Raw genomic sequence first — 24,845 nt, 5'->3', positions numbered from 1 at the left:
TAAGTCCTTTAATTTATGAGAATGTAGTTATAAAAATATTTGTATGACAATAACGGTGTATTTTTACAGTTTTTCTCCATTGCTTTGACTCTTTTTTGAAACAGTCTTTTGCCAGTTTTTAGCAGACATCATACACATTCCATATCATAGAATATATGAAATATGCATGCATGTGTGACATATTCTGATAATTAAATGGATTGGATTGCATGTGATTGCTCACACAATGAATGGATGTTTAAAACTTGTGCTCCCTTTGTCTCCCTCTTCTGGTGAACACAGGGGTTAGAAAAAGCTGGGGTCCACCTAGAGAGGGTGTCATCATCAAAACCAATCAAGAACTTTTTAGAGCAAAATATGAGAAAACAAAATGCATTTGGTTTGGCCCTGAAACCTGTAGTTTATTAAATGAGTCTTATGTTGATATCTTGATATTTTGTGTGTGAAATGCAGGTCTACTACTCTAAACCTGAAGATCCAGTGATATACAGCACTATAAATGATGAAAACCCAAATGTAAGTAGACCAGACATGCACTGATGTGCTAAAAATTCAGACATGAATATATCCTATATAATTACATTCGCTTTCTCCACAGGATCCCAGCAAGAACATAACCACCTACAGTACTATTGATCATGTTCCTGGGAGTGAAGCAGTAAGTTTTACAGAAATGTTGGCAGTTTATATCATGTGTTTATTGTACTGCTGGCAGTAAATTTAAAATGATCTCACACTTCCAGAATCCTCCAGCAGGTGGAACAATATACAGCACTGTGGCTCCACACTGACAGCAACAGTGTGAAAAAGAGATCCTGCTGACCAAGAGAAACAAAATACAACAACAAGGGACTGTCATCACAACTTTTTGGTAGATTTTTTAACAAATACACAAACACTGAATCCACTCATGCAGGTGACTTTTTCCTGTTGATTGTTTTTATTTGCATTTTATTTTACATTGTTTGTGAACTTTTTATCAAATTTGTATTTTCAGAAGGACCCATATGAAACAATGTGAGGGTCAAAATTGAAAGGATTATTGCAAATTAAGTTTATAGTTCATAACTATTAAAAGATTGTTTTTAACAGTATGTACAGTTATAATTTCTATTAAAGTATCTCTGTTTCATTTCTTCACTGTAGAAATCACTTTCAGTGTATTTGTGGAATATTTATTTGCTTTATGCTCATTCAACAGACTACACTTAAAGGATGTAAACTATGTGAACTATTAGACGTCTGTGTTTGTTAAATGACTAATGTCTGTAATGCATTTTTCTATTTCCTATTAAATCATTTTGGTTTGTCACGTGTCCCCTCCGTTTTATTAAATCAAACTAACAGCTGCTCTGTACGCTTTTTAACCACTAGATGTCGCACGGGAGCTCCGCATCTCAGACATAGACTGTAAAAAACATGGACGTAGTGTCCGTGACGTCACCCGTAGGTTTCTGAAGAGCATTTTTGAAGCTCTAAGTGGGCGGGAGTCGGCCGTCGCCATCTTGGAATCGCGTCAATGCACGTCACTCCCGGATTATCGAAAATGGGCAAATAGGCGGGACGTGGGTGGAGCTGGTTGCTGAAACTACGCCCGGCGAGCGCGACGGTGACTTGGCGACGGTGGTGACAGCAGCGGCAATCCACCTGTCACTCAAGTGCCCACGCCCTAAAATATGCAGAACTTTAAGGCTTAATATAAATTAAACGGATGAGTTATAAAAAAATTCACCCCCCTCAGAGTTGACATGAAGGGCAAAATTAGCTATATAGACCAAAACCATTTTTTGAACCAGGCTGTAAACATATTCTTTTCTGCTGTGAAGTTGGGCATTTTAACATGGGGAGTCTATGGGATTGACTCCCTTTTGCAGCCAGCCTCAAGCGGCCAGTCGATGAATTGCAATTTTAGTCACTTCCGTGTTGGCTTCAAGAGGTAAACCGGGAGGTTGCCACTTGATCTCAGACCAAAACAAACGTGATCTTCGGCCACACCTTCGCATCCCAGTTGTTAAATTTAGCCAGTAACATCCAGATACAAATAAAAACAGATATTAGGCCTATTTTAATTTCAAACTTACCATAGCAGAAGAAAAATAGGATTTGTAAATTAAATACATTTTTATATCTCTAGTACTAAAAGGTAGGGTACAGCCCAAAAAGGTGTATTAGTCAGGTGATTTGGCGCGCATTTGGCGTGACACACACGCTTTCAGGGTCTGTCTCATGCTCTCACTCTCAATTTAAACAGTTTTCAATTGTTGTAAGTTGAAATACTAAATTCAAATGATAAATACCGTTTTGGCGCACATAAAGTGGTGTAAATCTAAAATGTAGCGCTTCTGTTAATGCCAGAGCCATTGAAAACGGAACGCACGCGGTCACGTGATTTACGAAGCTCTCAAAACAAACCAATGTTGACTATATTTGAATGTGTTTAAGTATAGAGACAACAGCTTCACTGTACAGGTATTTGCAGCAATTTTAGGCAATGTTTGGTAAACATTACAGCATAGCATGCATTGATTTTTACATCGATGAGATTTACAGTGTCATTTTATTCTGGAGAGTGATGAAGAGGCAACCATTACGAAAAAAACAATATGGTTTTAAGAAAACCAAAAAACCATGGTTACTATAGTTAAACCATGGTATCCACAAATTAACCATGGTCTTGCTACACTAACCATAGTTTAACCATGGTATTTGTAGAAAAACTATGGTCATACAAATGGTAATCTGTGTGCCAAAAACATGGTTACTACACTTTTACTATAATAAAACCATGGTTAATTTTCGTATGGTTTTCTTGTATTTAACCCTCAGGTATTGCTTACTTATAATGTGACCATACAGTGTAACTATTTTAAATAAATGTTAAATAAATGTTCTATATTATTATTCATTTAATATTTTAATTAGATCATTTAGTACTAAATACTATTTGTCCAATAATTATGGTCCATTAATGGCTTAATATGTGTTACTTATTAAAATTAGTGTAGTATTTAAGTTTAAATAGAAGGTTTTAAATTCAAATGCAAATAGGCAAATGAGTCATTTTGTGGTCAGAATTTTTTTTTTTAATTTGTAATGCCATGGTTTACCCACTAGGTACCTGTATGGCTCTTTACCTAATATACATGTATCTAGAACATTGTAGGTCATACCTGCTTACTATATTTTTAAATGGTTTAAAATCTTTTTTAATGATATTTGATAAGTACACACAATGAATGCAAGCAAATACTGATCTTAAACCAAGTTTTAAATGGTGCTAAAAAGGCATTCAGCTGCATTTTTATCCCCTTATATGTACAGTATATACATATAAATAGACATGAAATTGAGATCACCCTTCCACTCCAAAAAATAAATAAATAAATAAATAAAAAGCTTACTCCAAGCTGAACTTCAAAGTTGGCAAACCCTGTATTAGTATGTGTAAAATACCCCTTTCCAGGACATTTTCATGAGCGGTTAACAGTCACTAACCTTACAGATTGATTGTTTTGTACATTTTTATGACACCTCATATTTAGAAAGCAGTGTTTCTAGAGTTTTACTGTAGGTCATCTGTGACAAACAACTCAAAGACAAATGAGGGAAACACAAAACAGGAAGAAAGCAAAGAGCTAAAACAAGAGGAGCACAGAAACGACAGGCAATGTATGCCAGTGTGACATCTCTGCTGTCATCAGTTTTTATTACATCATTACAGAAATAGCAGGAGGAGGAGCAGCTTGTGTGATTATTCTCTGAGTCAGGAAATGAAATGTTCACTTGATGTCTTTTACTCACTCTGAGCGTCACATGGCTCGTCCTCTGATTCTCTTTGGTGTTTTACTTTACACCGCAGGTAAGACAAAAAATACATTCTACCCTCAAAAGAAAATTTTACATCAGTTTTTAGAAACTGCTTCACTCTTAGTTCATGTGTGGTAACTGCTGTTGCTTTGTGTATTTTATTGATTTTACTTTTTAAAGACATAGCAAAGTCAAAAAGCAATATGTTAAATATATATTAATTTACAATGCTGATCAGTTTATATTGTTGGTGTCCTGCTGTGTAAGACTTGAATACAAAGGAAAATGTATTCATTTCACATGAACATAAGAAACTTTTTAACAGCCTCAGTAGCAGTTTCAGCAATCACAAGATTGCAATACTGATTCTTGACCTGTGGGAAAAATGTGTCACGTAAATGAACTTGTAATTAGTTTTTAAGATGACAGCATTACAATTTTAAATGAATCAGAGATGAGTCAAGGAAGAGAAACACAATGACTGAATATGCAAAGAAAAACTAGTTATACATTTCAGTCAGTTTTTGGCTTATTTTAGGTGAGAGTACAGTACATTTATTGCAGTTCATTTCTAATAGATCCTGTTTAGCATTTTATAATGAAAGGTTGTTAATGTTGTTTTTAATGTTTTAATGCTAAGATAGAATAAAATGACTTATTTTTAGACATAACTGTTTGTGTGTTGTTTGTTTAGGTGTTGAATGTTACAGCAGTTGGTCAAACTGTACATTAACTAGTTATACTGGAGGATCTGTCACCATCCCATGCCATTATGACAAGAAATACACACAGCAGAAGAAATACTGGATCTCAGAATTTGATCAATCCAAAACATACGCAAACACAACAGGGCAGAATCTGTCAGTAATTGATCATCCTGATCAGAGTCTCTTTACTGTGACTATGAGAAACCTGCAGATCAAACAGATTGGACATTATCATTGTGTTGTGGAGACTGGAGAACAACCAGCAATAAATACAATATATAAAGCTTATCTCAGTATTCAATCTGGTAAGACATTTTACAATTGTTTTAATCATATTCATATTCATGGTCAATTCTCTTCATTTTAAACTCTATCTCTCATTCTTCATGTATTTTATAATCTCAAATGACTGTGTGTGTGTGTGTGTGTGTGTGTGTGTGTGTGTGTGTGTGTGTGTGTTCAGCTCCTGATGTGTTTGTGGTGAACAGCAGTGTATCTGGACATGAAGGTGGTGATATCAGTGTTCAGTGTATCTACAGTTCTGGATATAAGAATAAACTCAAGCAGTGGTGCAGATATAAAGATCAGAGCTGTTACACAGTGGGGAGGACTGACACATCCCAGAATTCATCAGTCCAGATCAGTGATGATGATGGGAGAAGATCCTTCACTGTGCTGATGACTGGACTGAGACTGACTGATTCTGGCTGGTACTTCTGCTCTGTAGGAAAGAAACTGAATCCTGTTCATCTCACTGTAACTGAGGCAGAACCAGGTACATTGTTTTTCAATAATTCATAAATATTTTGCTACTACATATGAAATAAAACACAACTGAAATTTCTTTGTTATTTTTCTGCTTTTGTCCACAGACACTGTCATTGAAAAGTGTTAGTATTTAATAATTTCTCTGTAAAATGGCCTTCCTTAATCTTTATGAAATCATTTTATATCAACACAGTCACAGTCATTGCTTCTCTTTATCTTATTTTCTTTTCTTTGCAGAAATGAAACCGGAATTCTCAAGAATATTAATAAAACTGAAGTCATCAAAGAACCTCAAAAGTACAATATTTGTATTGTTTAAATTAAAATAAATAGGCCATAAATGATTTACAGAACTTTTAGATTGAAATAGGTTAATAGACTTTACAAGAAAAGTATTTAATTTTAAAGGAATTAAGTTAAAATAAAATTTATCTTTGGTGCTCTTGAAATGAAAATATTTTTAAAATGTTTCCTTATTTCCATTAGAAATAATCTCCAGACTGTGTGGATTTCAACTTTGGCAACACTTCTGCTGCTGTTGATGCTGGCTGGTGTTTTTACCTGGAGATGGAGACGAAAACCCAGTCAGTCTGAGCTGCACTACATTTCTATTTCATGCCCTGCTGTTTTGACATTCTGTTTAGATTCTATGTTTTATTCAGTTAATGTCAGGTATTTTTGTTTCTCTCTTTTAAAATGAAGAGCAAGATAAACACCAAATTAGAGGGAGAAACGACAGCACAACCACTGACCCAGTAAGTCCTTTACTTTATAATAAAAAGGAAGTGGTGAAAATGTTGGTATGATGCTATCAGTTTATTTTTATATTAAGTATACAACACTCTCTTTGTCTCCCTCTTCTGGATAAAGCATGGATTATCAAACTTCTTTATGCTAGGACCCACCTAGAAAGGTGAAATCAATCTTAAGATTGTTATAAACTGAAATATGAGAAAAGAAAATGTGTTTGTTGTTTTTGATCCAGCCTTCTTTCTTATATCTTTACATTGGATTTGGCCATGGAACAAGTGTTCAGTAAAGTCATATGTTCATTAGCTGCTGTAAAGGAGTTCATTCAGTGAAGGAGTCATCAGTCTGATTCAAACCAATAATTGCTTAGAACTCTTTTTGAACAATTCATTAAAAGAATGATAGTATGTCATTTTTACACAGACCTCATCTTCCAACAAACTTGCACTCTCAGAAAAAAAGGTACATTTCTGTCGCTGGGATGGTACCCTAAGGTACAAAAGTTAAAAAGTACATCTTTGTACCTAACCTACCTCTAAATGGTACCGAATAGTACATTAAAGGAACATTTTATTACTTTGAAAGTACATATTTGTATCTTTTTACTTTTGTACCACTCCAGTGACAGAACTGTACCTTTTTTTCTGACAGTATTCTAATTGGATTTGAGAACTTATTTTATATATTTCTGACATGAATGTAGCACTTTTCTTGATTGTTTCTTAATGTTGTGGTTTGAAATGCAGATCTACTCTAAACCTGATGATCCTGTGATATACAGCACTATAAATGATGAAAACCCAAATGTGAGTAGACCAGACATCAAAAATGATAGTTTACCCAAAATTTTTAATTCAGTCATTGTTTACTAAACCTCAGATTGTTCCAAACCTGTATGAATTTCCTTCATTTGTTGAGCACAGAAGAAGACGAATGTTGGTAACCAAACATATGTAACATTTGGAAGTCAGTGAAGACAAGCAACTATTTAGTTATCAACATTCTTTAAAATATCTTTTTTAAAGTTGGTTGAGGATATGATGACAGAATTTTATTTATGGGTGAACTATCCCTTTAACTTAACTATCATGTTTAAAAAATATGACACATTAGTATGCTATAGGATTTGATGATAATAATCCTTTTTCTCCACAGGATCCCAACAAGGACATAACCTACAGTACAATTGATCATGTTACTGGGAGTAAAGCAGTGAAGCCTCCAGCAGATGGAGCAATATACAGCATTATATACAGCACTGTGGCTCCACACAGACAGCAACAGTAATATTGTTGAACCTAATATTTTATATGAAAAAATAAACAAAAAATGTTTTGTTTTCAAAAAGACCTATATGAACAGATGTGAGGGTCAAGACTATTGAAATTTTAAAAGAATATTGTAAATGATAATTTGCATATGCATAGTTCATAACTAGCCTATACATCTCTTGAGAAAATGTGGCTGTCTTTTAGCAGTACTTTTGTATTTTTTTATTATTAGCAGTTTAATTTTAATTTTTAGTTTACTTGTACAGTGTTCTCTCTGTGATTTGCATCATTACACACAAGCATATATAATATGAAATAAAAACTATTGCAGTTGTAAGTGTGAAAAACATAATAATTTGACTCTTCCTTTCCCTTTCATTCAACTTTATTGGTCTGATCTGACTGTCTGATGTGGTGAACGTGGTGAAGTCACTGTGTGTGTTTTTTATTTTATTTTATTTTATTTATTTATTTATTTATTTTTTGAAGTGTTGCTTCTGTATTTGTGTTTTTGTGGTTGTGGTTCAGCTGTGCAGATTTTTTTTTTTTTTTTTTTTTTTTTTTTTTGAGGAAATATAAGAGACTTGGGATGTTTTTTTTTTTTTTTAACTCAGGCTTCAACATAATGTTTCTATATTTTTCTGCTATAAACTGTGTTTTAAAATTCTTTGAGATTTGAAAATGTTTGAAAACATGGATATTTTATATTTTGTTAATCATATTTGCTTGTTCAAAATATTTTCCCCATAAGCCCCTTCCCTCAGCTGGAAAAATGACTAAACACACAATAAAAACTAAAACACACTAAAAACTAAAGCAGGTAATTTGCCCGTTTTTAGCAGATATAATACACTTTCCATGTCATAGAATATATAAAATACACATGCATTTGTGACATACTTTGATAATCGAATGGATCAGTTTGTATGTGATTGCTCACACAATGAAAGGATGTTTAAAACCTGTGAATCGAATGACAATTTTACTGAGAATCAAGCAAGCAAAGTGCATTTAGTTATTGTAAAAATTGTAGTACTCTTTTGCACATATGTGCCAAAACGAGTGCAGTCTGTATAAAAAGAATTTCAAATCTGACATCTGCCGAGAAACTAATTCAGACATCTTTAGGTATTGTTTTGAAGATAAAAAACAAATCATATTCAAGAAACAAGCCAAAGCAATTGAGAAACATACAACACTCCCTTTGTCTCCCTCTTCTGGTGAACACAGGGGTTAGAAAAAGCTGGGATCGACTTCAAAAGGCATCATCATCGGAATCAATCAAGAACTTTATGAGAAAATATTTGAAAACACAATGCATGTGTTTTCTTCTTAATTATCATACGCATTGGTTTGGCCATTACACCTTTAGTGTATTTAATCATATGTTGATTATTGTTTTGTGTGTGAAATGCAGATCTACTCTAAACCCAAAGATCCTGTGATATACAGCGCAATAAATGATGAAAACCCAAATGAAAGTAGACCAGACATGCACTGATGTGATGAAATTTCAGACATTGTAAATGAAGATTATTGTAAATGAAGTTCATAGTTCATAACTAGCCTGCATTGCTGTTTTATTGCATATTAAAAACCTCTCCTGAGAAAATGAGAATGTTTTTTTAAGTATGTACAGTTATCATTTCTATGTAAGTATATAATTTAAGTTTCATTTCTTCACAGTAGAAATCAAAGTGTATTTGTGGAATATTTATTTGCTTTATGCTTATTAAACAGACTAGACCTAAAGGAATCTGTGTATGTAAACTATTAGATGTCTGTGTTCGCTAAATGTCTATCTTTAGTAGATTTTTACTTAATCCAAATTGCAGGTTTTTCTAATTCCTATTAAATCAGTTTGGAGTTTTCTTGTGTTTTGTCACGTGTTTCATTAAATCAAATTTACAGGTGCTTTGTAAGGCTTTTAACCACTAGATGTCCCACGGGAGCTCCGCATCTCAGACCAAAACAAACGTGATCTTCGGCCACACCTTCGCCATCCTGGTCGTGTTAAACTTAGCCAGTAACATCCAAATAGAAGTAAGACAGATTATTACACCTATTTTAATTTTAAACACCATAAAACATACGATAGCAGAAGAAAAATTGGATTTGTAAAATATACAAATTATTATATCTCGGGTACTAAAAGGTAGGCTACAGCCCAAAAGGGTGCATTAGTCAGGTGATTTTAATGTTAGTGTTTTAATGCTTGATCAGTGTATATTAATATGTGTAAAATATCCCTTTCCATTTTCATGAGACGTTAACAGGCACTAACCTTACAGATTGATTGTTTTGTACATTTTTATGACACCTCAAATTTAGAAAGCAGTGTTTCTAGAGTTTTACTGTAGGTCATCTGCAGTGTTGGGAAGGTTACTTTGGAAATGTAATAGGTTACAGATTACAAGTTACTTGATTTAAAATGTAATAAGTACTGTAACTTTTCAATTACTTTATTAAAGTAATGTAACTTATTTTTTAATTACTTTCTGATTATTTTTCTAAATTTCTAATATTTTCAACTGTTAATCATTTTGAAACATTTAGACCAGGCAGAGTTAAATTACAGTAGCACTCAACACTGATTACTGTCAGACTTTCAAAATCCTTTGGCACTTGAATTAGGATTATAATGAGTAAGGGATAATATACATGTTTATTTTGCGATAACAACTGGCTGAATGTACATTATCCCACTTATTACACAGCTGCTTGATAGATTATTTAGATTCAGATTTAGATAAATTATTAGACACGAAACACTGATCTGAGCTGAAATATTTGAATGCAAAGCTTCCATGAAGAAATCAGTTGCTAGCAAACAGCAAGTTCAAACTAGACATTTTAGGGATACAGTGCAGTCATACCAGTTTTCTTACACAACATTTTACCACATAAATAATTAAGTAGTAGTACTAGTTTGTTAGTTATCTTATAATCCATTACAATGTAAAAATGGCAGCAGCTGTGTTTGTATGAAACAATAGAGCAAGTCCACGATACCAGGATGACAGAATTAAGAAATTGTACACATAATATTAAATTAAGCTTTAATATTTTATTAGCTAACCAAACGCAAAGCTTCCGCCAAGAAAAATTATCAAGCATATAGCACTGACTTAAGTCGCCCCCGAATGAGTCTGAGCTGTGTAATAATTTAATTTAAAGCACAGTCACCACAAATTCAGACTTTTTTTTTTTTTTTTTACTTGTATTTTTGGGCTTTTCATGCCTTTTATTGTGATAGGACAGTAGAGAGATGACAGGAAAGAACTGGGAGGAGAGAGGGGAGCGGGATCTGCAAAGGACCTCGAGACGGGAATCGAACTCAGGTCACCGTGAGCGCAGTTGCACCATATGTCATAACAAGATCATAACATAAATAACATCATAACAAGAAATAGTTTAATAGCTATGATGCTGGGTTTGAAATCAAATGTTTGCATAGTTATGACTGAAAACACTAGCATCTAACAATGCCTTGGAAAAAACAATATTAAAAAATAAAGTTTATGCATAAACCCAAATAGGAAATAAAATAGTTATCCGAATAAGCATGTGTCCTATTCTGTGTCCTAAACTCCTGAAACATTGGTGTCTCAATTTAGAGCAGTCAATACAATTTATGAAAGAAGTCAATTAACATTTCAAACTGATTCACAAGGCCTATGCAATGTGTTACACAAAATGAAGTGCTTCCAACTCCTTTTTGCACGTTGTTTAATTCTAATGCTGTGGGGACTTATATGCACATGTTCTTTGACTGTCCAATTATTTGTAAATTTTGGGATAAGGTTTTTTTAACTGTTTCAGAAATATGTGATAGAGCTATCCTTAAACATCCCAATATTTGTTTGCTGAATGACGATTCTGATCTTAATTTGAATGCTTATCAGCGTAGAGTATTTTACACTGCATTAACTGCAGCAAAAAAAGGTGATCTTTAAAATTTGGTATGAACCCACATTCCCAGCTGACAAAATGTGGCTTATAGAACTAAAAAATATTGTGCTGTTAGAACACTCAACAGCAAGGATCAACAAAGCTAAGCCAAGAACAATTAAGGCATGGTCAGAATTTATTGAGAAGCTTTCAGATATAATAACATGATAGACTAAAGATAATTAAAGATAAATGGTGCAGGTGTGTATAGATGTGGTAGTCACCCCATAGTTTTCCTTTCTCTATTTGTATTTTTATTTATTCATTTATTTATTATATTTTTTTTTTTTTTTTTTTTAGTTTTTAGTTGTTGTTTTGTTTTTTTAAGGCAAACCCTGGTCTGTATATAGTTTTGTAAGCCAGGTATGCTGGCTGTTCTTTACTAAAAATAAACAATCAAAAAAAAAAGAAAGAAGTCAATTAAGTCTGTAAGTGGGGGTGGGGGTGTGAAAAAATTCAGATGTAATCCCCTTTGTAATCACTGGCATTTTTCAAAAGTAACTGTAATTTAATTACATATTTTTTCTCAGTAACTGTAACTAATTACAATTACATTTATTTTGTAATTAAATTACGTAATTCCATTACATGTAACTAGTTACTCCCCAACACTGGTCATCTGTGACAAACAAGTCAAAGACAAATGAGGGGAAACACAAAACAGGAAGAAAGCAAAGCTACAAACATTTTAAAAGGAGAAGCACAGAACAGACAGGCAACATATGACAAGGTGGCATCTCTGCCGTCATCTGTTTTTATTACATCATTACAAAAATAGCAGGAGGAGGAGCGGCTTGTATAATTATTCTCAGAGTCAGGAAATGAAATGTTCACTTCAGATCTTTACTCACTCTGAGCGTCACATGGCTCGTCCTCTGATTCTCTTTGGTGTTTTACTTTACACCGCAGGTAAGACCGAAAATACATTCTAGTTTTTATAAACTGCTTCACTCTTAGTTCATATGTGGTGACTGCTGTTTCTTTGTGTATTTTATTGATTTTACTTTTTAAAGACATAGCAAAATCAAAAAGCAGTATGTTATATATTAATTTACAATGATGATCAGTTTATATCGTTGGTGTCCTGCTGTGTAAGACTTGAATAAAAAGGTACATGTATTAATATCACATTGCATAAGCATAAGAAACTTTTTCACAGCCTCATTAGCAGTTTCAGTAACCACAAGATTGCAAAACTGATTCTTGACCTGTAGGAAAAATGTGTCATGTAACTGAACTTCTAATTAGTTTTTTATATGACAGTATTATCATTTTTAAATGAATCAGAGATGATTATGTTCTTAACACAAATGCACCATGATATAATCTCACTATCCACAAAAAATCCCCAGACCTTTATTTTATGATTGCTGTTCATGATAGTTCAAAAACATAAAACATTTTTTGTGAAACATTTTTTTGTGAGAACATTTTTATATCAAAAAGAAAATAAATGCAAATAAACGTGTTACTGCACTCTCGAAAAAAAAAAAAAAAAAGGAACAAAAGCTATCACAGGCACAGTAGGCTATCCTTTCAAAAGTAAATATCTGTACTCTATTTACTCCTAAAGAATGCATAAAATTATACATAACAGTTCCTAAATGGTAAATATAAGTACTTTTTAACAGGGTCCTGCCCTAGTGACAGCTTTTATCTGGTTGAAAAGTGTTATATGAGGGGAATTCAAGATACTCAAGAAGTGCTTAAGATACAGGAAGAGAAACACAATGACTGCATATGCGAAGACAAACACATTCTATATTTTAATCGGGTTTTGGCTCATTTTAGGTGAGAGTACAGTACATTTATTGCTGTGTTAATTTCTGATAGATTCTGTTTAGCATTTTGTAATGACAGATTTTATTCTCAGCTGTTCATGGTGTTAATGTGTTTCATGTGAAGATAGAGAAAATGTAAAAGTGGCTTATTATTAGACATAACTGTTTGTGTGTTGTTTGTTTAGGTGTTGAATGTTACAGCGGTTGGTCACAATATATATTAACTGTTAATACTGGAGGATCTGTCACCATCCCATGCCATTATGACAAGAAATACACACAGCAGAAGAAATACTGGACCTCAGAAATTGATCAATCCAAAACATACGCAAACACAACAGATGAGAATCTGTCAGTAATTGATCATCCTGATCAGAGTCTCTTTACTGTGACTTTGAAAAACCTGCAGAACAAACAGACTGGACATTATAATTGTGTTGTGGAGACTGGAGAACAACCAGCGATAAATACAATATATAAAGCTTATCTCAGTATTCAATCTGGTAAGACATTTTACAGTTGTTTTAATCTCACTCTAAAGTCAAATTCTCTGACACTGACACATGTATGTATTTTATAACCTCAAATGTTTGTTTCTTTAGTTCCTGATGTGTTTGTGGTGAGCAGCAGTGTATCTGGACATGAAGGTGGTGATATCAGTGTTGTGTGTATCTACAGTTCTGAATATCAGAATAAACTCAAACAGTGGTGCAGATATAAAGATCAGAGCTGTTACACAGTGGGGAGGACTGACACATCCCAGAATTCATCAGTCCAGATCAGTGTAGATGATAAGAGAAGAACCTTCACTGTGCTGATGACTGGACTGAGACTGACTGATTCTGGCTGGTACTTTTGCTCTGCTGGAGAGGCACTGAATCCTGTTCAACTTATTGTAATCGAGGCAGAACCAAGTACAATTATTCCAACAATTCATAAATATATTGGTACTACATATGGAATATAACACAAAATATTTTGGTACAACACATGGAATATAACACAGCTGAGTTTTCATTGTTATTTTTCCGCTTTTGTCCACAGGCACAGTCACTGTCACTGAGAAAACATTTAAGTAAGTATTTAACCGTTTATCTGTAAAAAAATTTTTCCTTAATCTTCCTGAAATCATTTTACATTAACACAGTCACAGTCATTGCTTCTCTTCATCTTCTTTTTTTGTCTTTGCAGAAGTGAAACCGGAATTCACAAGAATATTAATAAACCTGAAGTCATCGAAGAACCTCAAAAGTACTATATGTGTACCCAGGTAGCCAAAACGGTTCTTTCCGAAAATGGCCCAGATCTGGCAGGCCCGAAGAAATAACTTGGTTGCAGTTGGTAGACTCAGGATGGATGTGGGATGAATGATGCCCCAGAATCGGCCCTTATACACTGGCCCAAGTCTTGTTTGCTAAATGAAATAATATACTTGTGCTTACTCCTCTTAAACAGAATTAAAAACATTTTTGTGTGTTCAGTACAACATCTAAAATATTTGTATTAAACCAGTATTATTTTATAAAAACAGAGCTTTGAATAATTAGTTTTTCTAAAAAAATAACATTACCTAAAAATGTCATTAAAAAGTCCTTGTCCTTGTTAAGCTTATGTACTAATGCATGTCAAATAAATAAATCAACTTTACAAAGATTAAGGGTTTGGCCCTTACACCCTGTTTTTTTTTTCATAGCATACCCACCTACTAAGCCATGAATCACCCCATGCCTACCCAATAACATCCATATGTGTTTTTTTTCTCACCAAGTAAAAATGATACAACGAAAACATGAGTGATATGACAAATTATTTTAAACATATTTGAAACATAAAAAAAAAAAAAAAAAAAAAGAAAACTGCAGGAGATTCTCCAAGTAAGCATATCCTAGATTGACAGAAAGAAAATAAAAGGGGAACAGACAATGACACATATGTTAATGAGATAATCTCAGACTGATAACATGATTAATAATTAAATGTTAACATTTGGAGCTTAGGTAGAATTGGTTTCCTTTTGGGCCTGCTTATTTCTTCCCCCATCTCTGTCTGAAGTGAGCTACAGCCATCTTTTGATGAATTTTTCTATCTCCATCTGGCAGCATTAGTTGAATATGTCAAAATTTAGCCTGTTCAAACATGAAGCTGGTTAGCCTAACTTAACATGGCATGATGGGAAGAGATAGAAAAAAAAAATTGTACTTCAATACCCGTTCTTGTCTTAGGACAACTTTGAGGAAAGGTTTTGATCCACTTCAAATGTTGACTATTATAGTTCCTTAAAAAAGTATACTGTTTACTGTAAAAAAAAAAAAAGATGTTAAAGATTAGTGGACAGGGCGTCAGTTCATTATGGCTTCCATAATTCTCAAGAGTATATCTAATGCTATGTCAGCCAACTCACAATTTTAGCTTCATTATAAATAAACATTAATTCAATATTATGTGTAAAACAGTATTTTCAAGTGACATTATGTTTGGTAATGAAATATCTACTCACCACGGTAGCAAGAAGTTCTTGGTCTTCTGCAAAATGTCAATTAGCAGCACAAAAATCCTGCCAGTTGTTGTCACTAGATGTCACAGCTAGTGCACATGTCTTAAATGTCTTGTGTTTTGTCACATGTGTTTTTTTTTTTTTTTTTTTTTTTTCCTGTCATGGTCATTAGATCCTATTGAGTTTGTCATTCATCATGCACTTTAACTGTTTTATTAAATCAAACTTAAAGGTGCTTTATACGGATTTTAACCACTAGATGTCGCACGGGAGCTCTGCATCTCAGACCAAAACAAACTTAGGCCTAGTTTAAACAGCATTAAACTTACAATAGCAGAAGAAAAATAAAATGTGTAAAATATATACATTTTTATTTCTCAGATACTAAAAAGGACAGCCCCAAAAGGGTGCATTAGCACCTTGAACATGCATATTACTACCTAAATGGTAGCCTACAAGTACCTTTTTAAAAGAGTCCTTTCCCAGTGACAGCTCTTAGTTTTAGTTATTTGAGCGTCAAACACATTCTACATTTCAGTCGGGTTTTGGTTCATTTTAGGTGAGAGTACAGTACATGTATTGCTGTGTTCATTTCTGATATATCCTGTTTAGCATTTTGCAATGACAGGTTTAATACTGTTTATGTTGCTTTTAATGTGTTTCATGTAAAGACAGACAAAATTAAGAAATGACTTAATGTTGGACATACTGGATTGTGTTTTTGTTTAGGTGTTGAATGCGACTTTGGTTGGTCAAATATGTATTAACTGTTCAGACTGGAGGATCTGTCACCATCCCATGCCATTATGACAAGAAATACACACAGCAGAAGAAATACTGATACTCAGAATTTGATAATTCTAGCATGTACACAAACACAACAGAGGAGAATCTGTCAGTAATTGATCATCCTGATCAGAGTCTCTTTACTGTGACTATGAGAAACCTGCAGAACAAACACACTGGACATTATTATTGTGTTGTGGAGACTGGAGAACAACCAGCGATAAATATCACATATGAGCCTTATCTCAGGATTCAATCTGGTAAGACATTTTACAATTGTTTTAATCTCATTTTAACATCAAATTCTCTGACAGTGACACACATATGTATTTCTTAAATCTCAAATGTTTGTGTGTTCAGCTCCTGATGTGTCTGTGGTGAACAGCAGTGTATCTGGACATGAAGGTGGTGATATCAGTGTTCAGTGTCTCTACAGTTCTGAATATCAGAATAAACTCAAACAGTGGTGCAGATATAAAGATCAGAGCTGTTACACAGTGGGGAGGACTGACACATCCCAGAATTCATCAGTCCAGATCAGTGAAGATGATGGGAGAAGATCCTTCACTGTGCTGATGACTGGACTGAGACTGACTGATTCTGGCTGGTACTTCTGCTCTGTAGGAGAGGCACTGAATCCTGTTCATCTCACTGTAACTCAGGCAGAACCAGGTAAAATTTTTTCAACATTTCATAAATATCTTGCTACTACATATGAAATAAAACACACCTAAACCTTATTTAATTTTTCTACTTTTGTCCACAGGCATTGTCAGTGACAAAATGTAAGTGTTTAATCTTTTCTCTGTAAAATGGCTTTAATCTTCATGAAATCATTTATGGTACACATTCACAGTCATTGTCTTTATTTTCTTTTTTGTCTTTGCAGGCAGCAGAAATTTCATGACTATCAAGTCATTAATAAACCTGAAGTCATCGAAGAACCTCAAAAGTACTATATGTGTATTGTTTACACTAAAATAAATAGCTCATAAACTATTTACAGAACTTTTAGCTGAAATAGTTTAATAGATTTTACAAGAGAAAAATTTAATTTAGATATATTTATTACTGATGCCATTTATTAAAGGAACTATGTTTAAATACAGTTTCTCTTTTGGTGCTTTTGGAATGAAAATATTTTTTAAATGTTTAATCTATTTCCCTAGAAATAATTTACAGACTGTTTCATTTCAGGTTTAGCAACAGTTCCAGACTAAAATGTAAGTCTGGCTGGTGTTTTCACCTGGAGATGGAAGAAACAGTTAGTCTGAGCTGCACTCATAAAACATTTCAATGTCTTTATTTTGACATTTATTTTGACAGCACCATTCTAGATTTTATATTCAGTTTGTCAGATTTTTTGTTTGTTTGTTTTAAAATGAAGGCAAGATAAACACCAAATCAGACTTAAATGCAGCACAACCACTGAACAGTAAGTCCTTTACTTTATAAGAAGGAAGTGGTGAAAATGTTGGTATGATGCCATCAGTTTATTTTTAAACCAGGTATACAAAACTCTCTTTGTCTCCCTCTTCCTGAATGGGTTTTCACACTTTTTATTTAACCCACCAGAGTGAAATCAATCTTCACAAAAAAACACAAATTGTTGAGTCAACTTAAAATAATTTGTTACCCTGATGTCTTAAAAGAAATGTTCAGTCAACTCAACAAGTTTAGTCAACTTGAAATTCAGTTGTAATAAATCAATTTTAAATTTGAGAACTTTCTTAGTTTGTTAAATCAAAGAAAGCATTTGCTACCCAGTTGCCTTAAACTTTTAAGTTTTAGAATCAACTCAAATATCTAAGTTAACATTTTAGGTTGACTAAAATTTTTTGAGTTGACTGAACTTCAAATTTTAAGGCAGCAGGGTAACAAAGTATTTTAAGTCGACTCAACAAATAGTTTTTTACAGTAAAGACTGAAATATGAGAAAAGAAAATGTGTTTGTGATGCAGCCTTCTTTCTTATATCTTTATATTGCATTTGGAACAAGTGTTCAGTAAAGTCATATGTTCATTAGCCGCTGTAAAGGAGTTCATTCCTGAATAGTCTTTTCAGTCATCAGACTGATTCAAACCAATAATTGCTTAGAACTCTTTTTGAATAATTCATTAAAAGAGCTGAGTTTAAAAATAAATAAATCTCCCTTATTTGGCTTATGTTCATTTTTACTTTTTTGGAGCTTCTTTAAATGCTAAAGAATTTAAAATGTTTCTTACATGAACACAGTAATAAACTCCAAACAGTCTTGATTTCTTAATATTGCTGTTTTTATTGTTTTGTGTAGATCTACTCTAAACCTGAAGTCTGTGTTTTCACCTGGAGATGGAGACAAAAACCCAGTCAGTAAAAAGCTGCACCCAAAATGGAAATATCATTATTTAGTGCAAGTTGTTATTTTGATGAATTTATTTTGTTGAAGCACATATGTGTTTATATTCATTTTGTAAGCAAACATATATGGAAGTTTATATTCATTCTTCAAAATATCAGATATGAATTGTTTTAACCTTTTAAAAATGAAGAGCAAGATAAACATCAAATCAGAGGGAGAAACGGCAGCACAACCACTGACATGGTAAGTCCTTTATACGCAAGTTAGGAAAATGTCCATATGATAATAAAGGATTCAACGTGTTAAAGGTGCACTGGGATAAAGCGACTTAATTTTAAGTACATATTAATTGACTTAATTTTCCTTTTAACCACTAGATGGCGCAACAGTTCACAATAGCTGGCTGACTTTTCCTTTTTTTGATGGTTAGAGTCAGATAATATTAAGTGTCCACCTTAGAGATAAGATAACCATATTTCTAATGAAACCATCATATTCAATATTACTATAAAGCTATATTTAACACTTTGATTTGTGCTGCATTGTGTCAGAAGTATAAATACAAAATTATTACCAGCAAACATGCTGATTGAATTCATTAAACCCATTTCATACAACAGGGTATTTCTGACATGAATGCAACATTATTTGCATACTTTACGCCACTCATATACAGGATTTCCAGGACGTGCTGCTTTCTTGATATTACTGTTTTTATTGTTTGTGTGTGTGTGTGTGTGTGTGTGTTTTTATGAAATACAGATCTACTCTAAACCTGAAGATCCTGTGATATACAGCACTATAAATAATGAAAACCCAAATGTAAGCACACCAGACATTAATGAAGGGTGTATTCAAGGGTGACCATACATCCTCTTTTTTGGCTAAAATGTCCAGGGTTTGGCTTTGTTTTTCTACTGACATGCGCTATAGTCTTCATAGATTGTATGTATGGTGTATTAGGTGTATTTGCTCTCCTTGGCCATTCTCTGTAGATCCTGCTTTCTTGCATGCCACGACTAGTCGATTATGTACAGTCCCTGCATGCTATTAATCAAACTACTTCTCAGACATTACCTTCAGCAAGTAAACAAAACCCAGACATTTTAGGCAATTTAGAAATCCTGGCCAGGACAGGATGAGGATGAAAAAAAAGAGGATGTATGGTCATGCTAAATTGCTTTAATAATTCAAAATAAATAAATAAAATAAATCCTTAATCACATTTATTTACAATCGCTTTCTCCACAGGATCCCAACATGGACATAACCTACAGTACAATTGATCATGTTTCTGGGAGTGATGTGGTGAAACCTCCAGCAGGTGGAGCAATATACAGCATTATATACAAGACTGTGGCTCCACCCTGACAGCAACAGGGAGAACACAGGAACAGACTCTTCTGACACAAACTAAATCAACAACAGATGACTGTCATCACAACTTTGTGTGTGTGTGTGTGTGTGTGTGTGTGTGTGTGTGTGTGTGTGTGTTAAAGCTTGTTCTGCTTAATTTGCTCATGGTGTGTGAACCTAATAATGTGTCAAGACTATTAAAATGTCAAAAGATCATTGTAAATGATAGTTTGCTTATCCATAGTTCATAACTATCTCCTGAGAAAATAGGGCTTTTTTTTAGTAATACTAAGTTTAGTAATACTTTAGTAAGTTTGTATTTTGTATTATAGAGTCTCTGTTTAATTTCTTTACTGTAAAAATAATTTTTAGTTTACGTGTACAGTGTTATTTTCTCTGTGATTTTCATTATTGCAAACAAGCATATATAAAATGAAATTTTTAAAAATAAAATCGACTCCTTAACTTTGATGGACTTTCACTGATCTGATCTGACGGTCTGATGTGGTGAACACTCACCATGACACTATATATATATATATGTGTGTGTGTGTGTGTGTGTGTGTGTGCGTGTATGTGTATGTGTGCACCTGGTATTCATCACGTTATGGGGACCAAATGTCCCCACAAGGGTAGTAATACCAGTAAATTTTGACCTTGTGGGGACATTTGTGAGGTCCCCATGAGGAAACAGGCTTATAAATCATGCAGAATGAGTAATATGTGTATTTTTATTTATTTGAATAGCTCTTTTTATTTATTTAAGGCTTCTACAATGTCATTTTGTTTAGTGTTTGTGGGTTCAGTAGGAAAGGGGTTGAAACCAATGAGTGTGAGGTTACTGATTGCAAAATGGCTACTTTGCTCACTTGCTAATACTTATGTGGTTTAAGGCGATATTTCTGCTCTTCCTCTGAAACAGGAGGAAATAGAGACATTGCAAGAAGTGACCCGCTCCTCTCATGCACATGCACTCTGCTGTAGACATGATTTACCCTCTGATTCTCTCTGGGATTTTATTTCACATCTCAGGTGAACAATTAAAATTCTCTCTAAAATTAACATTATTAAACTACTGTATGATCTTTTTCAACCTTGAATTGTTAAAACTTGTTTAACTTAAATTCTTTAAGCTAGTAATTCTTCAGTATGGCTACTTTTCTATAATGTGCAGTTTATGCATGTTTACATTTTCCCCCTACACTTAATCTTTTCTACAGATGATTCTGGAATCAATGTACTGAATGTAGGAGTGAAATCTGGATCACCTGGCATTATTCCATGTCTATATGATGAAAAACATAAAGAAAACCGTAAATATTGGTGTCATGGGTTCATTTGGAGCAGATGCAGTATATTGGCATATGCAAATAAGACAGGAAAATTTTCCCTCACTGATTATCCAAACCAAAGTATTTTTACAGTGCAGTGGGAGAATCTGCAGACCTCAGACTCTGGATATTACTGGTGTGCTGTGGAGATCGGTGGCTATAACATCCAAGATGCCGGTTATTATTTGTATCTGACGGTACAATCAGGTAAGAATATCTTTCCAAATTGCACCCTTTTTTTCTGAAAAATAAAACAATGCAGCTGTGCGTAATGCTGGGTTATGTGTGATTATATATTTATTTCTGTACACGCAAATAAAAAAAACTGAAATTCCACTGACACTAATGAAAAGCAGAGGCACATTTAATGAAGTTTCATTTGACAAAGCACAACACAGTATTACAATTTTTGACAACACAAGAACAACAAGGAAACAAAAACAGTAAAGAGATGGCAAGTAGAAGAGGACTATTGTATACTGGCTAAAGGAAACAGAAGAGTAGGCTACTGTGCTATTTTGAGTTTAGCTGCTAAAATCATTTAGCACACTACAATGTTCTGCATTCTAAAAAAAAAAAGGTGTTAAATAGCACTAAAAGTGGTTCACTGGCTTGCGTCACAGTTTGGTCAGATACCCATATGTGTGGCCATTTTGGAGATGGATGTAAACAACAGCATGGTTTGCACAGTAATTGTACTACTGAATATGTTGTTCTGCTAATTTCTGTCTAAACTATGGAAAAAATGGGTGGAAGGACTTAGCAAGCAGGAAAGAGTGCAAGTTAACAGGTAGTAAAGATACATACGAGCATTAATGATTAAGATGTTAGACTAATGTTTCACCTACCGAACTGGAAATTATAAGAACAAACATGAATGTTGCCAAGATTCTTGCCCTGGAAATCCTGGTTCAGTTTCCCCCAGTCTGACCAATTAGTACAGCCCAAAACATGACAATAATTGACCATTTTCAGCAGCAATAATCAGCAAAATATGTGAGTTTCATTTGGTTCAGTTGCAGTGTCGGCAATATGGGCGACTGATGACGTGGCATTAAAACACTGTATATAACACCTATCCTTTAATGTGTTATACAGCACCTTATATGATGTTATATGATGTGTTACAAAGATTCTTTTCTTGTTATCTCTGAGAGAATATGTGCAAATAAAACAAAGCTTGGTCAGTTTTTTTTTTTTTTTTTTTTTTTTTTTTTCTTTTACATTCACTTCAGTGAGGTTAAGACATTCATCGGCATAACTCTTGCGCAAAGTTTGTACGTTGCTTGTGTGATATCCATTGGCTCGCCTTCATGGTTTTAAACAGAAATATTTCCAATATTTCCAAACTTGTATGGCAGTGGTGCTATAAAACACCTCAAAAACATTATAGTCATATTGTTCGATTCTGGAATTGTTTAAAAACAGATCTGTTTTTGAATATTAAAATTTACATTGACAAGATAATGTACATTTTTGCATTTCTTGAACAATAATAAGCAAATTTACTAAAAAACTTTTTTATTCATATTCTGTTTCTTTATTGTTTCAAGTTCCTGATGTGTCTGTGGTGAGCAGCAGTGTATCTGGACATGAAGGTGGTGATATCAGTGTTCAGTGTCTCTACAGTTCTGGATATCAGAATAAACTCAAACAGTGGTGCAGAATTAAAGATAAGAGGTGTTACACAGTGGGGAGGACTAACACATCCCAGAATTCATCAGTCCAGATCAGTGATGATGGGAGAAGATCCTTCACTGTGCTGATGACTGGACTGAGACTGACTGATTCTGGCTGGTACTGCTGTTCTGTAGGAGATCTGCAAGTTCCTGTTCAACTCACGGTCACTAAACCCAAAAGAGGTAAGAACACAAAGCAGTTTAGACATTAAAATGATGACATTCTCAATGCACTAAAACTTACGGTCACTGGTAAAACTCATTCAGAAAACAAATTTACAATTATATTTCTGTGTTCAGTCCCTGATGTCTCTCTAGAAGAGCCACAGGTTCCTGTTCTCACTGTGACTGAAACAAAACCAGGTAAAAGAGACTAAATACATCACATAATTCTAGAAATGTTTTCAATTTCTGATTATGACACAGACACTAACAAAAAGTACACATTGGTATATGCAAAGGTGCTTATAGCAGAGGTCATTAGAGATGCCCCAATTGCAATTTTATTTGGTTGAATTTTTTTTTGTACGTAACTGTGGCCTGCTGATTCTTTCTAAGAACTATAATTGACAGCATATACAAATAAAAATCGATAATTTTTTTCAATGCAAAAAAAAATATTTACATAATAATTAGACACTACAATTCCCCCAATCTGGACTAAGTTACAGATGTTCTCTCACTTAAACAACTCTCAGTATTTTGTATATCATCTCAACAAAACAGATGTCATTTCCCACTATGTTTAATGATTTTTTTTTTATTTATTTATTTTACATTTTTTGTCAAATATTCCCTGTTCAACTCACTGTAACCAAGGCAAAACCTGGTAAAAGCTCAATCAATAATCAATAATATGAAGGCTTTGCTTTTGATAATAACACAAAACCTAATGAGTTACGTTTTTTTTTCTCTGTTTTACAGAAATTATGATCACACAAACTGGCACTGAGGAGAAAATGTTAGTATTTAATGATCAAGATTCTTTAGTAACATCTAAACTTGAAATCCTTTATAGATAGGATTTCAAAAAAGTAGATTTATTGTTGTATTATTTGTAACTACAATATTTTTTAATATTTTTATTTTTATTTTTTTCAGATCGCATGTGGACCGTTTTTGTCTGTCATAGAATTAGAAGAATTTTCTGAAGCATCAGATGATAATAAAAGTGTTGATAAATGTATATTCTGTATTTGCTTTATGCTTATTCAACAGACTTTTATTTAAGAGAGATTTAAAGGATCTGTATGAAAACTATTAGATGTCTGTGTTTGCTAAATTACTAATGTCTGTATTACATTTTTTCTTCAAATGTAATTTTTGTAATCCAAATGGCTAATTTTTCTAATTCCTATTAAATCATTTGGAGTTTTCTTGTGTTTTGTCACGTGTTTTTTCCCAATCTCCTGGTCATTAGATCCTATTCTGCTGAATTTGTAAATCATCATGCACCTTAACTGTTTTATTAAATTAAACTAACGTGTGCTTTATACGGTTTTAACCACTAGATGTCCCACGGGAGCTCCGCATCTCAGACCAAAACAAACGTGATCTTCCCCTCCACTACTCCCCTTAAACTTAGCAAAAAACATACAGGTAAAAGTAAAACAGATATTAATTTAAATTCAGACATATCAAAACTCCAGATAGCAGAAAAAAATATAGGATTTGTAAAATATATAGATTTTTTTTATATCTCAGAGACAGCCTAAGGTACAGCCCAAAAGGTACATCTTGTGACCTTTTTACCCCTAAAGGGTTCATTAGTACTTGAACATGCATATTACTGCCTAAATGGTAACATACAAGTACTTTAAAAG

At 33.5% G+C, this 24,845-nt stretch overlaps 3 protein-coding genes and 1 long non-coding RNA gene across 5 annotated transcripts in view; 2 read left to right on the top strand and 2 right to left on the bottom strand.

Moving 5' to 3' along the window:
- Nucleotides 1-24,845, bottom strand: part of LOC127158057 (uncharacterized) — a 104,887-nt gene that overhangs the window by 32,511 nt on the left and 47,531 nt on the right. The gene's annotated exons all lie outside the window — the stretch shown is intronic.
- LOC127158058 (polymeric immunoglobulin receptor) overlaps nucleotides 1-24,845 on the bottom strand; it is a 38,618-nt gene that overhangs the window by 11,513 nt on the left and 2,260 nt on the right. The gene's annotated exons all lie outside the window — the stretch shown is intronic.
- Nucleotides 244-1,241, top strand: LOC127158064 (uncharacterized). Its single transcript, XR_007826054.1, has 3 exons — nucleotides 244-516; nucleotides 599-658; nucleotides 744-1,241. It is a non-coding gene; the product is annotated as an uncharacterized LOC127158064 (long non-coding RNA).
- On the top strand, nucleotides 16,404-24,268 carry LOC127158061 (CMRF35-like molecule 1). 2 transcript variants are annotated; one of them, XM_051101199.1, is made up of 6 exons: nucleotides 20,953-21,044; nucleotides 21,233-21,550; nucleotides 22,897-23,205; nucleotides 23,323-23,385; nucleotides 23,947-23,983; nucleotides 24,124-24,268. In XM_051101199.1, the coding sequence occupies exons 1-6, from the start codon at nucleotides 20,975-20,977 to the stop codon at nucleotides 24,152-24,154; spliced, it is 828 nt and encodes a 275-aa protein (XP_050957156.1). In that variant the 5' UTR covers nucleotides 20,953-20,974; the 3' UTR covers nucleotides 24,155-24,268. The 2 variants fall into 2 exon arrangements, with proteins under 2 accessions (XP_050957157.1, XP_050957156.1); XM_051101200.1 differs by lacking the exons at nucleotides 20,953-21,044; nucleotides 21,233-21,550 and adding an exon at nucleotides 16,404-16,575.

Source organism: Labeo rohita, unplaced genomic scaffold, assembly GCF_022985175.1.
Source record: "Labeo rohita strain BAU-BD-2019 unplaced genomic scaffold, IGBB_LRoh.1.0 scaffold_132, whole genome shotgun sequence".
NCBI classification, from domain to species: domain Eukaryota; kingdom Metazoa; phylum Chordata; class Actinopteri; order Cypriniformes; family Cyprinidae; genus Labeo; species Labeo rohita.
This window is presented reverse-complemented; position numbering and strand designations above follow the sequence as displayed.

Coding starts and splice junctions, on each gene's coding strand:
- LOC127158061 (XM_051101199.1), top strand. CDS start 20,975: ATGCACATGCACTCTGCTGTAGACATGATTTACCCTCTGATTCTCTCT. Junction 21,045..21,232: donor GATTTTATTTCACATCTCAG/GTGAACAATTAA, acceptor TCTTTTCTACAG/ATGATTCTGGAATCAATGTA. Junction 23,386..23,946: donor TGTGACTGAAACAAAACCAG/GTAAAAGAGACT, acceptor TCTGTTTTACAG/AAATTATGATCACACAAACT.